Source organism: Mytilus galloprovincialis, chromosome 5, assembly GCF_965363235.1.
Source record: "Mytilus galloprovincialis chromosome 5, xbMytGall1.hap1.1, whole genome shotgun sequence".
NCBI lineage: Eukaryota > Metazoa > Mollusca > Bivalvia > Mytilida > Mytilidae > Mytilus > Mytilus galloprovincialis.
Window position 1 is genome coordinate 57749345 of NC_134842.1, and position 17434 is coordinate 57766778.

Here is a 17434-nt window from a genome sequence, read left to right on the forward strand (position 1 = left end):
GCTCGAGCATTTTTCTGAGGAAGTTTTAGAACATTGCAAAGAAATATTTTTACAGTGGGTTAGCTTTCATTAGTCTTAACTATCTATAGATTAACAACTTTTGGTTATGTTTATAATTTAGAATCATCATTGAAGGTGGGGGACGATTTCGCAGATAATTAATTATATTGATGTGGCATTTGTATGCAAGAGTGACATTCCGTTGTATTATGTGCCAATTCGAAAAAGTTATGCGAGTATTCTCTCCCCTTAACAGGTTCATTATTTTAAAATTAAGTTTAGGTTTCTGATATAATTTTGAATAATTACAAAATGTATCAATTCAATATATTTCAGTTTTTGTTATTGGTGTATCAAAAACATTGATGTACGAATATAATTTCATAAATTTGAAACGTTGAAAATGATTACATACCAATATAAAGAACCGTTCATCATTTTTGAAAAAGACTATGAACAAGAATCGACTTTTTTTATCTTCCCTTGGTGATAGATTGATTGGGAAATGAACCAGCGTAACATAATGGTAATCACAGAGAGGGACCAGTTTTTAATTGTAGCTTATTCAATTTTCCACTATAAACGAATGTTACTTTATACAAATATAAGGACTTTGTTAGCTAAATCTACAAATTTTATTAGATATTATGATTTTTTATTGCAATAGATTAATATGCTACCAAAGGTTGACAAGAATAACAAAGTATGGTCATAATTTGACTCCATTCAGATCCTGGGGTGTTCTATTGGTTGTGTAGCCCATACCTCAGCCAACTTTTCAAAATGCCCATGGGGGTTTTACGTGAAAGATGGTTCTTATAGTCCTACAAAACCTTCAAGGGGGCCTTGAAATATATTCAAATGTGGTTTTTTGGTTTCTTCGTGCTTTAACAAGCTCATAGCCATTGTTAAATTAATTGTTTTCTTTAAAATAGTGGACAAATTTGCTCTTACAAAATTTCCACTTGGGAGCCTCCATGAGGGGCCATTTCCCTTTTCCTTACTTGACCTGTTTCAATACATATTCATGATATTTGCCTTTTCCTTTTCAGGATATGAAATATTTAAAAAAAAAAAATAATTTTGAAACTTGATATTTGCTACATCTTATTTGTTTTTAACTTGGTTTTTTTTTTCTTCTAGAGATTAACAAGACTTAATAAACCATTTTATTCTTCGGTCATGGGACATCTCTAAGTTATACTTTTGGCAATTGTGATAGGGAAACCTGACAATAAAAAATTGGCATATAGACTACAGCTAACTTTGGTCCTTCTTTAAATATTATAGTAATGAAAGTAAGCTTCTATTTTTATAACAGTTTATAATACCTTTAGAACATGAACAATAAAAGGACTCACTTATATGCATGTTTGTTTACCTACATTAAAATTCATTTACATGTATAAAACATAGAGTTGTCTTTCTTAGAACTTTGTACATAAACATTTTATCTTAAAGACTTAGTTTATTCATCATTCTGGCTCTGATGAAGGTCTGCTATGGACAGAAACCGGTCAGGCTATAAAATATACCCGGGTGTTGTTATGTGTTATAGCAGATACTATATTTTTATGCACTTATATTTAAAACTTCCCCTTTAAAATTGTATACCATACAGTATTACAAAATGTATAATGGTTCAGAAAAAAAAATCCCCCTTGAAAAGCAGTTCACATTAAGTTTGAAATACAATTACAATGCACAGGAAATTTATTTATGTCTGAAGGTATATCAAATGGTTCTTTGTTGTAGCTGCCAGCAGGATAAATATGAGTCTGCATTATCAAATTTTCTTATTTAAAAGAATATATAGTGATCTTGACTTTTAAATTTATATCTGAATTTTTTTTAAACAAGTTTAAGAAGGTCATATAATTCGTAACAAACCAGAATACACCATTGTTACACTTTAGGAATTTTTCAACCTTACTTAATATCTGTAACTTACACAACATTTATAATCTATGTCTCTATCTCAATTACCATCAGAGTTCATCAGTTCTTTCTTGTCAAATAAACTATTGACACAGACATGTCTTGTCTGTATTTTTGAAAGTGCAAATCTTGAATTTAAAAAGCAACATTTAAATATCTAAATGAAAAAAGTCTCTGTCACTGGACCATTGCCAAAGGTAAAGATAAAAAAAACATTAACAGATTACTTAGAATTGCTGGCCATTTTCAATTTTCAATTGGCATGAAAAAAATCTGTAGTCATTCAAGCAGTTAACTTTTTTTTTTGTCTTTATAGACAAAGTAGATTGTAATAATTCGTCATTATGGGCATAAAGCCACAAAATAATAGTTACATCAACTTGTCACACAATCTAACAAGACCAGCAACATAAATATCATATGGGTTACTGTTTAAGGACCTAACATATAGCAATTCTTTCATGTGACTGACAAACATGTTTATCAAATAAACACTAATAATAAATACTATTCTGTCCATGTATATTTTTTTTTTTTGGTCTGCCCACAAATTTATGACAAAACTATGACAAACTCAGTGACACATTATGCATTTATGTATTACAATGTAGGATGACTATAATTGATATATTCCCACAAATTAATGAGAAATATTGGTTAGTGCAAAAAATAGCAATAAACAAGATTTCTTCTAACATGATATAGACCATATAGACAAAAAAATATGTACATTAAGAATTTTTTTCTTTCTAATAAAATCCAAACATTTTATCACGTGCTTGACTCATCCATCACATGTCGTAATTAAACCTGTTCTGTAAACAATTGATTTATAAACAGTTAAATAATCACTTCAATGAATATTTAAATGAAAGATGATTGGATATTGCTCATGAGATAATGCAAATTGATTTTATATCAGTAAATTATGGAACCCAGAATATCTTTAACCACTGAAAATTAATTCTGGAACCACTGAACACTTTCCTCTATCATTCATATATAGTTAAGGTGGCTTGCGGGTCTAAATCACAATTTTATTTTAATATACATGTAGGATTTCGCTATATTTTTCTACAAATGAACTTTATCTTATACTTAATAGAAAAATAAAATTAAAAAATGGGGTCACCGTTCATTTACGCTCACAATCTGTCTTCGAAAGAAGCATACATTTTTGTAGTTTCTTTTTTTCTGTTGAAACAATAGGAGAAAAAAAGGTAATATCTAAATAAAAAAAGAACTTAATTACAGAAATCGCTTAAATTTTACAAAAGTTTAGTTTAAGTACAGCTTGTTTGAAAATAATAATAAAAAAATATAGGTCACCGATGAGTTAAAAAAGATATTTCAATTTTAATGCAAAAAAATGGCATTTATGCACCAAAGGCAGATAATTTGGAGCTTTATATATACATTTTAAAAGTCATCTGGGGCCAACACACATTGTTTTTTTTAATTGATTTTTGTACCATATGATAAAGAAACAATTAATAAAGGTAATAAATAAAATTTGTAATGAAAAATAGCTTAAATTTTTTTCCGAAATTTTTATACCCTCAAGCCTCCTTAAGTCTCATGTTCGTTCAATAGGTCTCATTGGCAATCATCAGACATCTTCTTATTTTTATATTACAGGTTGCTCACATTTAAAGTTCTGTGCAATGAACTTCAAACTGAAATAGTTTGTGGAAAAATCTACTTGGACTCAAGTTCTCAAAAATTAGTTGGCTCCAGTTTTGACCACAAAAATTTTGCAACAGTAACACACAATTTTGGTATTTTGCAATAGAATATAAGAAATTAGTGAAGACCAGCAGACTAGATTTTCTTCAACATGTTCAAGGACCACCTTGGAAAAAATATTTTGAGAAATCTTGGAATTCTTCTACTTTGATTAAAAAATTGCCTTAAATATATTTTCTATTTATTTTAAATTTTCTTATAAAACCATGCAAAGGGGGGTAAACTAGGTCTAATACCCCCCCCCCCCCCCACCCCAAAAAAAAAAAAAAAAAAAAAAGAATAGTTGTCACTATTCCTTTTAAAACATAAAAGATTAAATAAAATTTATTCTACTGTAATATCACAGCAATACACATAAATAACCTGGAAAACATCCAGTAACTTTCAGCCTGTGGGTAAATTTTTTATTTCACAGAGACATTTACATAACAGATTAGTTCTTCCACATCTGCTACCAAACCATATCCTCTGGCAAACTTATCCATCAAAAATCATATTTTAATTTCTCAATATGTTTTTAATGCTCTATTTATTGTATGCAATTCAAAATGGAATCTGATTGCATCCGTTATTGTTAAATCTCAAAACAAAGTTCCTGATAATAATCAGGTTATTGAAGAAGCAGTTGTGAAATAATAATTATCCACTAGAAAATCATTATGATTTTATGAAATAACCTGCAAAACATCCTATATATATGTATATATATGTCACTTTGACTGATATATATTTTTTAGGCCTTACTGGGTACAAATATTCACTGTCCGGCTGCTGAACAATATTAAGTCATTCTGTTTAACAATTTATGATTAAAATTTGATTACCGGTAATAAAAAGACAGAGCTCCAATGTCTCCAAGGGGCATAACTTTTAAAAAACAAGTCAATAGTTCATCACTATAAAACTTGTCTGATATATTACTAATATCATTAACCTATATATTATAAGTTTTATAAAATCTTCGAATTATTGTACCTGTGAGAACACTAACAAGGTCATTTTTCATAAACTCAATCATTTCAAAGGGTATAACTCTTTTACAACAAGAATGTGTCCCTAGTACATTGATGCCCCATTCCCACTATCATTTTTTGTTGAGTGGACCGAGAAATTGGGGTAATAAACTAATAACTCTTCATTTTGCATTCAAATTGGAAATATCTTATCATAGGAAACTTGTGTACTAAGTTTCATAAAAACTCACATCAGCGCCATGTGTAGCATAGGGGGTGAATACAAACAGAAGCAGAGACTGAAAAACTCATATCCCTACGTTGGGCATAAAAAATTGATAGTCCACTATTATTAAACTTGTCTGAGATATGGTTGATATTAAAATATGATATATAGGGTAAGTTTTATATAATCTGGCAAGAATTGTACTCTTTAGAGAGCGCTAACAAGGCCATTTTTTAAAATATATTATATCTACTGAGCACCTCAGGAGTCTCATGGAAGAACATCTTCTCTACCCTTCAGATCCATTTAATTTATTTTGTACAAAGGTCAAGGTTCAGGAGGGGGAGAGGAATTCTAGCATCTTTTAAGTCATAAAAACTCAATTTTACTGTCATTTTAGTTACTTGACAGATTTAATACCGGTACATCATAAAAAAAATGTCTCCTGAATTATCTTTTAAATAACCTAGCTATTTATAAGATAAAATGTTAACTCTTAAATATTCTATCTATTTATATAAAATATGGTCTCCTCTTAAAATAACCTTGCTACATATTAAGGACTGCTTCCTCTTACATGTCTTAACAAGACGGTTATAAGTGATCACCAATTACAAAATTTATATATTTTTTTATAAGCTGAAAATGATATATATTGCATGTAGTACAATAATTTAAAATGATATTGCTGTTTTTTAATTCGACATGTTATATGATTATATTAGTGGTAAATTCAGAACTACAGTAGTCCCTAAAACCTTTTTGTTGAATTCAACAACATCATGAGACTATTTTGTACTGCCTGTCGGACATGAAGCATACATGTACTTACTAATATCATATGACTTTGACTGTCCTTTCCCCATGATGCTTCTTGTATAAGTTCTCTCCCTTGTCTACAACTATTGTAACATCCTTTTCCAATTACAATAATACCTTGTGGTCATGAGACATATATCCTGAAAAACAGATCGGTAAAATTCACAAATAATGAAGTTTTACTGTTCATAACATAACTACCACTAACAATACTTGTAATGACCTTGCGAAAAGTATAATTTATGGGTTACATGTACATTAAAATGAATATACATAATTACCGAGTGATGTAATCAAAGACCTGTGGGACAATTTCCTTGTTATGAGTGTAAAATCTAATTGATCCTTTAAGTAGGACTACCTCAGGTAAACAGATGTACAAATTATGAGAAATATATCACTAAAATCTTATATTTAATGTACAACCAGATACAGTGCTAAATTTGTAATCTTTTTATATTCAGGTTAATTTAACATGATGCTCAATTACAATAATTTTAATCTTGATGTTTTTTTATGCAGATGACATTCAAATTATGTACATGTATACAGGAGTTGCACAAACCAATGTTGCATTATGATTAAAAAGATTTGAACAGTTGAATTAGAAATTTTGAAAATGTTTAATTTTTACCTTCAAAAATGCTTAGGCCATATATATACTAGTAAGCATTTTATAAATTATCACACATATTTATAAGGTGCTCTAATACCTAAATTGAGTTTATGATTTCAATTAATCAGATTTTAGTGATAAAATCACAAGTTCCTTCGCATTTTGTGTACTTTTTGTTGCTGTGCATGCACTAATTTTATGTCATTAATGGAACCCATAACCTGTTTTTTTCTATTACATATTGTAAACTGAATTTACAAAATGTTTGCAGAACAAATTGTTTGAGGAAGTTAAATGTTACATGAACCATTTTTCACAACAATTCATATATAGACATGAAAGGTAAGAATGTCACAGAACACAATGCATACAATTAAAACTTGTCAAATTACTGACAAACTGAGCTGGAGAAACTCTAAACAAGTCAATAGTAACTGAATCTGTATTATTCTCAGCCATGACACCTACTTATTGAAATATCCGTCTTCATCTAAGTGTTAATTCAAACTTAAGTTATTAGAGATAAGTTGATACTGAAGTACACTCAGTTCTGATAATATAAATGTTTTTAAGATTGCCAACAAATTGAATTCAGGCGAAATACAAAGAGCAAACAAATTCAATTTCAAAAGATTGTTTTTTCTTTCTCCAGAACAGAAAGCATAATGTAGAAGTCAAAATTGAAGCAGTCAGAGTTGAAACTGCATATTTTTTTTTCAAAACATAAAGCTTAGACAGTCCACAATACTTCAACTCAAGCATTTTAACTTCTTTAATGACTAAGCTTACAAAAATAGCAACATTATTTTCAAATTACTTAAGTCAAAATCCTTCATCAATGCTCCAAAAGTGAACTATAATTTTCAATACCATCAATCAACAATAAACTTTAAATAGAATATAATTATGTAATATTCACTTTTTTTCCCACTTTACAATAAAACACCTGTATTATCTACTTAATTAAAATTCACTATCAAAGACTAAATTAATCATTAAACTCATCAATTCATTATTTAATCTTCAAAATTAAATACATTTCCATTGAGATAAACATTTCAGAAGTTTCCATTTATGTGTGATTGAAATACATGTACTTCATGTACTGAATGGTAGATAACGTTCGATCATGATATGCATGAAACCATGTAATAATTACATCAAACTATGGGATGCATAGGTAATTACAATGATTTTTTCACCATGCATGGATCTCCTCCTTTTTATTTTCAATTTGCAGACAACCAAGGATCCCTTTCTCAAATCTGACATATATGTGATAGAAATGGGCTCAAGTCCAATCATGTGCAGGAAATTACAAAAGATTGAATATCAGTCCGATTTTCAATTTGATTTAACCAGCTGCCTTTTGCAAGCCACTATATTGTTTGGGAAATAAACTCTTCATCAATTATTACAAATTCACATTTGCTGTCAAGGGTGCTTATGTTTTAACATTTTTCTACATACAGATACTTATCATTAAGGTCAAATACAAATTATGTAACCATATTAAGTAGATCTTAAAGTATTGTTATATTGACTTCAAGTGGATTCAGTGTTGACCTATAGAAAAATATACATGCATATCTGAAAAGCCAGACAAGAGGGAATTTGACAGGAAAAGAAACAGAACCTGTTGACACAGAATTGTGTATCACCAGTATGCAATTTTGATATAATAATTGTCAATGTAAATGTGTTCTATCTAACAGAAATTCTCCTGGAAACTTTGTTATAAACAATGCCTTAATATCTGTTTCTGTTGGAACAAATATTTCTTTATTTCATTTGCTACTTGAACATGTTGAAACTATTGTGATAAAGGAACTTCTATTGCATGAAATAAAACATGTTAAAATGTCAACACAAAAACATGCCAAGTATTCAAAAGTCAAATGAACCAGTCCAAGGGTGCAAGACCAAATAATCTCCATATTGAAATGAGATGAGTCAATGCTAATACAGCATACCAAATATCATTGACTTAGGGCCGACATCAAAAGTTTAATGAAGGATAAAAAACTTAATTCACATAGTTTTTTCACTGACCCCCACAACCCTCCTCTTAACTTAATTTGGGAAAAATTGATTGACCAATGGGATATATGTAAAATCGATTTCAAATTAACAAAACAGCAATGTTGACCCCCCACCCCCAAACTATTTGATTTAAGTTTTTTATCCTACATCGATCTTTTGATGTTGTCCCTTACCATTAATGGATCACCTTTAACTGGCCTGATAAAAAAATTGTGACATGTAAACTTTACAATGCATAAGTTTGAGTCCATGGATCATGACTGGGGGGCAGGATCTAATAATTAATCTCCATATAACAATGAGATGTGCCAACGTTACAACTTACATGCAAAAAATCATTTACCTAGCTACCATAGTAAATATATTAAAATTAAAATAAAGTGACAAAAAGAACTTTTTAAGTAGTTCATGTTTGTGGATTAAATTTTCAAATATTTATCAACTGACCTTATGACACCTCAATAACTTTCTATAAAAGTAGTTAACACAATGAGGAAACAAACATTTCATTTCCGTCTTTGAAAGATTAAATTCACAATGTGGCATTTAAAAAAGTTCAAACAAAACCTGTTTTTGTTGATTTTAAAATAACTTTATTGTTGACTAATGCTCATAAATAGTAGCATTTCATTTCATTTATCTTTTTTAAAAGGATCACTAAATGAGTTGAAAGAAGTGAAATGAAACCCACAATGTATCATTGATGCCTGCTTGAGATAACTGTTCCATCCAAAACTGACATGATTGATTCATGATCTATCTGCAAAATCTTTCCCTCAAGCAGATTCAAATATGAAATTTATTATAAATTCATAATGCTAATCACTTAAACAACTATTCTAACTTTCAATTCTTTAAAATTTTACAAGTCCTTACCTTGGTACTGAAAAATTATGTGATCACAATAATGCTTATTTCTAAAATTAATAAAATATTTTCACATTTGAACCATTTGACTGATTTTGAATAAAACCTCTATCCTTTTTATCGTTTTCTTTTCATGCAGACTTCCTTGTTATTAAGTATACACCATTATGTACACACGGTAGCAATATCATACAGCTTAAAGGGAAATCTACTGTATTGAATTTTTATCATGATGTAATATACACACTTAAACATTCTGATTTCTTTTTTTTACAACACAGCAACTTAACAGCACAATACTTTTACTTCCTACATTCAAAATCATCTTTTCTTAAATTTGTTTGTCTTCATTAATAAGTTAATGTTTTATAATTATTTTTTTTCCCTATATCCTCAAAACTACCATTTAAATTCGGTCACATCAACTCATCCCATGATTTTTGTGCTTTTGTGTTTTTTTAATGGACATTCATGCTTTTTATCAATGGCCATTTTAGCTTTTTCTTAAGGAGCTTCAAAACATAAATTGTTATCATAATTAAAAGTTTCAAAATCATCTAATATCTCAAACACAGACAATTCATAATATATATAAATATCTGTCATATACATGTATTTATATACAGCTTAAAGCTGTCTTTCTTCTTTTTTACTACTAATGTTGCTATGTTAGAAATTTATTTCAATAAATCCATGAGAAATTTAAAAATAACAAGTTATTCAGAAAGGGACAAGAAAAAGTAGAAGACTGTACAACTACACAAACAAAAATCAAGATATAACTGCTAGTCAAAAGAGATTAATTTGAAGTACAAAGATAAATAATTTTCTTTTTAATAGAGATAAATTCCACATTTTGACACCTACATTAAAGTCTGAATTACTAAATAGTTCGCCAACACACTTTTGTCCTATGAATATGACAGCACTTTCAAAGGGCGGATTGAAATAAAGTTTTTGTAAATTTGTGGTCTGTACAAGGTCTTTAAGGGCATACCATACGATCCCATATTTACAGTTTGATGAAAATTTCCATATATATAGGCTATTTTTTGCCTGATTAAATCAAATATGCAATAAAAAATGTACCTTCATGTGCTACTTTTTGACTTAAATGAGGTCAAAATTTTGTATATTTGCTCAAAATTCTGATTTGTGGCCGTATTTTCCCTTTCAAAAGAACACTTTAACTTTTTTGTTTTAAAAGATAAACACAAACTGTTTTTTTATTAAATAATTTGTAATTTCTGTATTTTATAAGTATCCTAAAAATTTATGCATTTTTTATTCTGACAGAAAAAAACGTAATTTTTGGCTGTATATTTATCAAAATTAAAAAAATTGCACTATTTACAGTTTTATAAAATTTGGTCCACATAATCTCCCTGCAAAATGAAACAAAATGTAGTTTTAAAAAATAGGGGTCCATGCACTCATTTTCAAATCAAATCAGTTTGAATGATAAAAATCAGTCAAAAATCGTTTTTTCCAGATATATCATAGTTTGACGTCGAGAAAATAACATTTTATGTTAGCAATGTCATTACCTCCCCTGTAACTGTATCGTATGCCCTTAAAGAAATTGGTGAATATCATCCATTGAGTTGTACTAAGATGTGATCACCCCATAAAGGTGAAATTAAAAAGTTTTATATGTCCCCTTACAAAACCTATTTTATCAAAAAGTCAAATAAATCAAGAGCATGTTGTTCTGGTTGGTTTTTGTTGGTTCCTAAGTGTTTCTCATAGTTAGAAGTTTCTCATTTTTATAAAGATTAGAATGTTGGTTGTGTTGTATGAATGGTTTTTAATACAGCACTAGTCATTTTGAGCCCTTTAATAGCTTGCTGTTCCGTACTTTGACCTATAATCGTTAACTTTTATACATTGTGACTTGGATGGAGAATGTCATAATACATCTTTTTATTTATAATAAAAAAAGAGAAAACCTTCAGAAAAACAAGCGAAACTCAATGGTGTATGATAATGTTTTGTAAGTACATACCTATGATGCCTTACCCTTAGAGTTAGATAAAAAATAATAATTTGTAAAAAAAACCCAACCCAATTTAACTGATTTTTCTCATGCCTCCTGTATGTTAAGTTCATATTAAGAAACATAGTGTTTTTTCTTGGCCTAAGTTTATACAACAAATATGTTACAAAAGCATTAATTTGGTCCCTTACTTGTTCAAAATATCATTTAATAATTTTGTGTAAAAACTGGTCCTATCGCTCACTCTTACTTTAACATTTAAATATCTTAAATGAATTATGCATGTACAATACTAACATATAAAACAAAAAGGTTTAGTGAACTGTTAAACAGTTTCACAGGTACTGTCTCAGTGTTAATTTATTGAACGTAAAAGATTATTTTATTGTCAAGTTTTATATTTAAGTCATGAAATCTAAGCAGTTCATTTCAATAAAACACACATAAAATTGATTTTTTAATACTATCCCTTTTACTTTCCTTTCTGAAGGCAATTTACAGAATAATGCAAAGTTGTAAATTTTTAACACATTTTTTGCTTTAGGTTTCTTAAACAAATTTTGATAAATTACCGGAAGCTCAAAACAAAGGGCAAATTTGACCATTTTATTAGAGTTTACTTAGTCATGTTGCCATGACAATAAAAAAAAAGCAATATTTCAAAAGTCCATGAGTCACAAAGCAAATTAAGTTTGATATTTATGAATGTATGGCAATATGGTATTGGTAATAGTTTCAGTGTTCAAAACCAAAGTTTTCGAATAACCTTTATAATCTAAAGTGGGATCATGATGGTGGAGACCAAAAGTTTACTTAGTCAAAATATGTTATTAATCAATACATGTAACATGTATAAAGGCAAATATTTTAAAAATTGGGGAGAAGCAAATAACATCAGCTTTTTTCTCCCATGCAGAGTAAAAGCAGCTTTTACCTTGTACGTCTGGTAAAACTCAACCCAATGCAACCAGCATGATAATGTTAGAACTTAAGTTTCTGTTCAACCTTTTACTGAGCCAAACATTTTCAAGACAACCAAGGATTTGAGCCGCCGTGGTGTAGTGGTTAGTGCATGAGACTACTAACACAAAGGTTTCTGGTTCGATTCCTGTCTGGGATGAAAATTTCAGGGACTGAATTTTCAGCGCTACCTTGACACCATTTGCGAGTATGGTCTTGAGGAAAGGATGATAGTCCGTCGGTAGGGGAGATAAATGGCTGACCCGTGTTAAGAGAGAGCCATATCTCTTGCACGTTAAAGACACCCTTGTAGATTTCGAAAAAGAGCAGGCTAATGCCGCTACAAGGCAGCACTCGCACCTGCAAAGTGGAAAGGGATTAATATAAGTTGCAAAACTTGTTTCCCAATCCACTATAATTAAATATGTTTAAACTAACCAAGGATTTTTTTTTGTGTGGAACTTGCTTATAAATGATAGCTTATTAAAATCAGACCTCTCACTTGCTTTTTGTTTATTGATTTGCTACACATGCATTTGACATAGAAACAATTTTTTTCATCTAGCATAATCTGTATTAAAGTGTTGTATTTTTTTCCCAGGCCAGATGATAAAACAACTTGTTTTGGCTGACATCGGATTTTATCAGAATTCAAAAGTTCTAAGTTTCCTTACCATTCTATGCAACACTACTTTTCATTAAACAAAAAAGTGAATCATTTCTGGTGACTAACTAGTTTTATCAGTTTTTTTTAGTTTTTTCTCCTAATATTGTCAAAAGATTTGTTGATACCATGTAAGTATGTAATGAACTATTGTTAGGATTGATAATATCCCTACTACAATCCTATAACATTAGAAATATGTTAACATCGCTTGGACACGGAAACATTTTCAGACAAGAGCCAACAATTATCCTCTGATTAGATTGTTTATAAAACACGCTAGTATATTACCAACAAACGCTTGTGACTTATCTCCTATAAAGTACACCTTGTCAAGAAGTCTGTACAGTCTACAGAAATCTCCGTCAAATTCTAAATATGTGCATATCAGGTGTTATCTTGTCATGTTATTATAATGAATACTTATGTACAAAAAATAATCTTCTTTTCAAAATTTCTTCCTGAGGCTTTTTAAACATTCTGCATAAAGTTATCTACATGTAACTTGTTTTGCAAAATACTTCAAAATTACATCTTTTTTTCTCAACACTTGAGTGCATTTGAAAAGAGTTGCTTACAAAAGGAAGTTAACTTTATCACAGATCAAGGATAAATATTAAAGATGAGCTCTTTTCAAATCTTCAATTCAACTTTAAAGCTTAATACACAAATTTCTGAAAAGGATTATTTTGTGACATAATAAGCTATATAAGAGATACTTATGAATACCTAAAACTATCAAAAATTCCTGTAATCTTCAGAAATCATTGCATGTATTTATTGTTGCAATTTTAAGAAAAGCAACATACAGATCTATACATGTAATTGATATCAGAATGCAAGTTCTTTTTATTGTGACACTCAAGAAGCCACATTATTTGCATTAATAAAAACCTTGCAATAATTTACCCTTTATCAGAGATGAGAAAAATGTGAGATCATTACCAGTTTTTGGTGGGGTCTTGTTGCTTAGTCTTACTTTTCTGTTATGAATTGTGTACTATTGTTTGTCTGTTTGTCTTTTTCTTTTTTAGCCATGGCATTGTCAGTTTATTTTTGATCTGTGATTTTTAATTTTCATCTGGTATCTTTTGCCCCTCTATTTCAACTTTGTTCTTGTTTGGCTTTATAAATATTTTGATATGAGCGTCACTGATGAGTCTAATGTAGAGGAAACGCGCGTCTGCATATGAGCGTCACTGATGAGTCTAATGTAGAGGAAACGCGTGTCTGGCGTACTAAATTATAATCCTGGTACCTTTGATAACTATAAACTGTGTAACCAAAAATCTTAAAATCATAATTACATGAATTACGTACTTAAATTTAAAAGAAAGTTAGCTGGTGCATTCGAAGATCCAGGCTAATAAAAAGGACACTTTGAGATCTACACAAACGTATTACTAACAAGTCTATCATTGTCTATATGCATTAAAACCTTTCACCATTAAGTTTACATACTGTTATGTAACATGTTTTACACTTGTTATACCTAATTTGGAAAGCATGTAGTCCAAGCAAAAACTAAAATAATAGAACATGATGTTACATGGGACTTTAAAGGTCAATATAGAAAAAAGTGCATACATATTAATTGTAGGTAATAATATATGTTATTGAAAATCTTCACAAGGGAAATATGAGCTCATATTCACCCCATTTATGTTTTATATCTCCTGAACTGTTATGCAAAGGGGATACAGAACTGAGACCACTGACTGACATTATGAGCCCATGTCCCCTATGAAGATCCAGAATTACAACTATATTATACTGGAGTGTCCTGATTTAACATCATCCTCGATTTCTTTACTGTGACCAATCAAATTAAGAGATTTAAGCCAACAAGTTTTTTTTAAAAGTGTCTAACCATGTGTAACCTTATTGATAACACAAACATGTGAATTTGTGCACCACAGACAGAAATAGCACTTACAATTCTTCCAGGCCTGCTTCCACAAAAATTATTGAAAGATGTTAACATTTAAAATAAGGCCGTTGGTTTCTTGTTTGAATTGTTTTACATCGTCATTTTGGGGCCTTTATAGCTGACTATGCAGTATGGGCTTTGCTCATTGTTGAAGGCTGTACAGTGACCTATAGTTGTTAATTTCTGTGTCATTTTGGTCTCTTGTGGAGAGTTGTCATATTGGCAATCATACCACATCTTCTTTTTAATATATAAGTTGTAATACTTTTTGTGAAACGATACCAGACTTGATTGAATCAAAAGGAATATCAGGGTAATTGTGATAGTGTAGGCTTTGATTTAAAGAGGCATCAAAAACTTGTATAACACTGAGCATTTTAGATAAAGCATATATATCCACTTAAACTTTCACGTCTTTTTGCAATAATTTTATAAAAATCATCATCATGATCATATTGTCTTAAAACTACTTCGTACTTTGCCATGAATTAATATAACAATTATAGCTGGCAATGGTATCTTCCTGTTAAGCATACATTTTTTATTGTCTGTTTTTGTCAATTTTTAAAGTTCTAGGGAAATAAGTTCAAATGACTATTACCTATCAAATGCCTAATTGAAGTTCTATATTTTAACAATCAAATGCAATGTATTCTTTTTTTTTTTTTTTTTTTTTAGAAAAGTGCTTCACAACCATTTATCTTTTAACAGTATCAGTAAGCAATGGTGAGCAAAACCCTGCTTGCTGTATAGTAAACATAGTATACATGTACATATCCAAAACTTCATCATTATAACATCAGGTTAATCTTTTATCGGATTTCAAACGTTTGACATCAAAGACAAAATTTTAATGACTTCCTTTAGATTCAATTAATCATTCAATCGACTTATTAAAATAATGCAATATTGCAATACATAGGCTTTTTTCTTTCTAATCATTCCTTCAAAAAACAAATTACGAACATGGCAAAACATTATAAAATATTAAAAAAAAACAGAAAAAAACAAATTTTCTTATTATTTTTAACAAGATTTAAAAAGGCTCACCTGTAGTATTTTGTCTTGTTTTTGAGATAAAATTCCAGGTGAACCGATAATTTAATCACGACTGAATACACAGAAGATGTACAAGATAATGATTCAGGTTTCAGCCCACATCTAATTGTCAGATTTTTGTGGTTGGACAATTATGACAACTTGTACCAATACATGTAAAACAAAATAGCTTGATTACAGTCGTTTAACTGTCTGACTGACATTTAATTGACAATTTTAGCACTGTTTGATAGGACTCGATGTGTAATATACATTTAAATTACTACTTTTTGTTCACAATTGAAAGTGTTTAGGATTATATTACCGATCAAGTTTTAGCTTGAATTTAATTTGCAAACTTTATTTTTGATATGGTGCAATCAAGGTCATCTAAGTACAATAAAATTGGTATATATAAATTCAAAAAGAGTGTCCTTTTAAACTTTCCAAATTAAGTTTCAGTGACATTTTAACCTTCCTCTTTTCTGCACCTTTTATTAAATGTTTTCAGGGATAAAGTAACTAGAGTTAGGTGATTAAATTAGGAAGATCGCTGAGTCTGCACCTTTAGCAACTAGTCCAATTCCTCAGATTAGTAACATTTTTTTCTGACTAGACTAGTAACTATTTCCAAATATTTGTTTAGAGAGGTAAGAAAATTGTGAAATATCAGTCTGTGGACTAGTCGATGGAAAAGATTTTGGTGCAGACTGAGACCTATAAAAAAATTAATTCTATTCCTTTTTTGAGAATTAAAATGTATCCTTTCAGACTGTAAGGAGGAGTTGAGCTTACAAATTATGCACACAAACATATGATTACAATATACCCCAAAAAATTAGCTTGAAGCAAGAACAAAAGTTGTGTTCTTGAAATTTTTCAAAAAGCTTCAGATACATTTAGACATTATAATCTGCTTTCTGAACCTAGCACTAACTTTTCACTCTTGATTTTTCATATTAATAATTGCAAAATTTAAGTGAAAACATTACAATATGAGGGGTCTATAAGAAGTTGAACCACTGAATCACCAGCCTGTCAACACCGAGGTTGTGATTTTGAAACCTGCATGTGGTTGGTGCAGTCAACTCCAATCTTAATTGACTAGGATTGTCAGTTTTCCTCCCTTAGGGTGATGGTGTCATTTTGGTTCGATTATATTGGGAATCACTGAAGCATGACTGGAGAGCCCTCCCCCTTCCAAAACCCCTTAAGAAAATTTCTTGATGCACCACTGGTTCAATTCCAGCAGTTGCAAAACTAGATCTGGAAACATCTTTCAAAAATTTTGCAAATGTGAGAAAAGTACACTTAACTTTCACTTGTCAAAACAGATAAAAACTGTTCATCTTTTTTTATTTTGTTAATATGTTTTGAGCCTACATTTACGTTATACACTATTTCAGCATATAAATCTATTCAGAAATAACCTGAAATGATTTAATAACTGGTAAACAGACCTGAAGATTAATGCCCTGTACATGGTGTTTCACTTCAGAAGAATATTGCCAGGTCAACTTAAGGTCATATCTCAAAATAAGCCCAAAAAAAACCAAATGCTTGGTCGTTATGACACTACATTCTTATTTCTAATGCTATTTTTGGTCAAAAACACATTAAGTGTCATAATTAATTGCA

At 29.8% G+C, this 17434-nt stretch overlaps 1 protein-coding gene across 3 annotated transcripts in view; it reads right to left on the reverse strand.

Annotated features, from left to right (window-relative positions):
• The window catches only part of LOC143076117 (apoptosis-inducing factor 3-like), a 52075-nt gene extending 36115 nt beyond the window's left edge, over positions 1-15960 (reverse strand). For 2 of the 3 annotated variants that reach the window (XM_076251771.1, XM_076251769.1), the window contains exons 1-2: positions 15809-15960; positions 5696-5822 (exon numbers count right to left, since the gene is read on the reverse strand). In XM_076251771.1, coding sequence (XP_076107886.1) covers positions 5696-5729 — 34 coding nt within the window. In that variant the 5' untranslated portion in view covers positions 5730-5822; positions 15809-15960. Of the gene's footprint in view, positions 1-5695; positions 5823-9217; positions 9238-15808 lie in introns of those variants that run through there. The other variant, XM_076251770.1, reaches the window with a different exon arrangement.
• Between the last annotated feature and the right edge of the window lie 1474 nt (positions 15961-17434).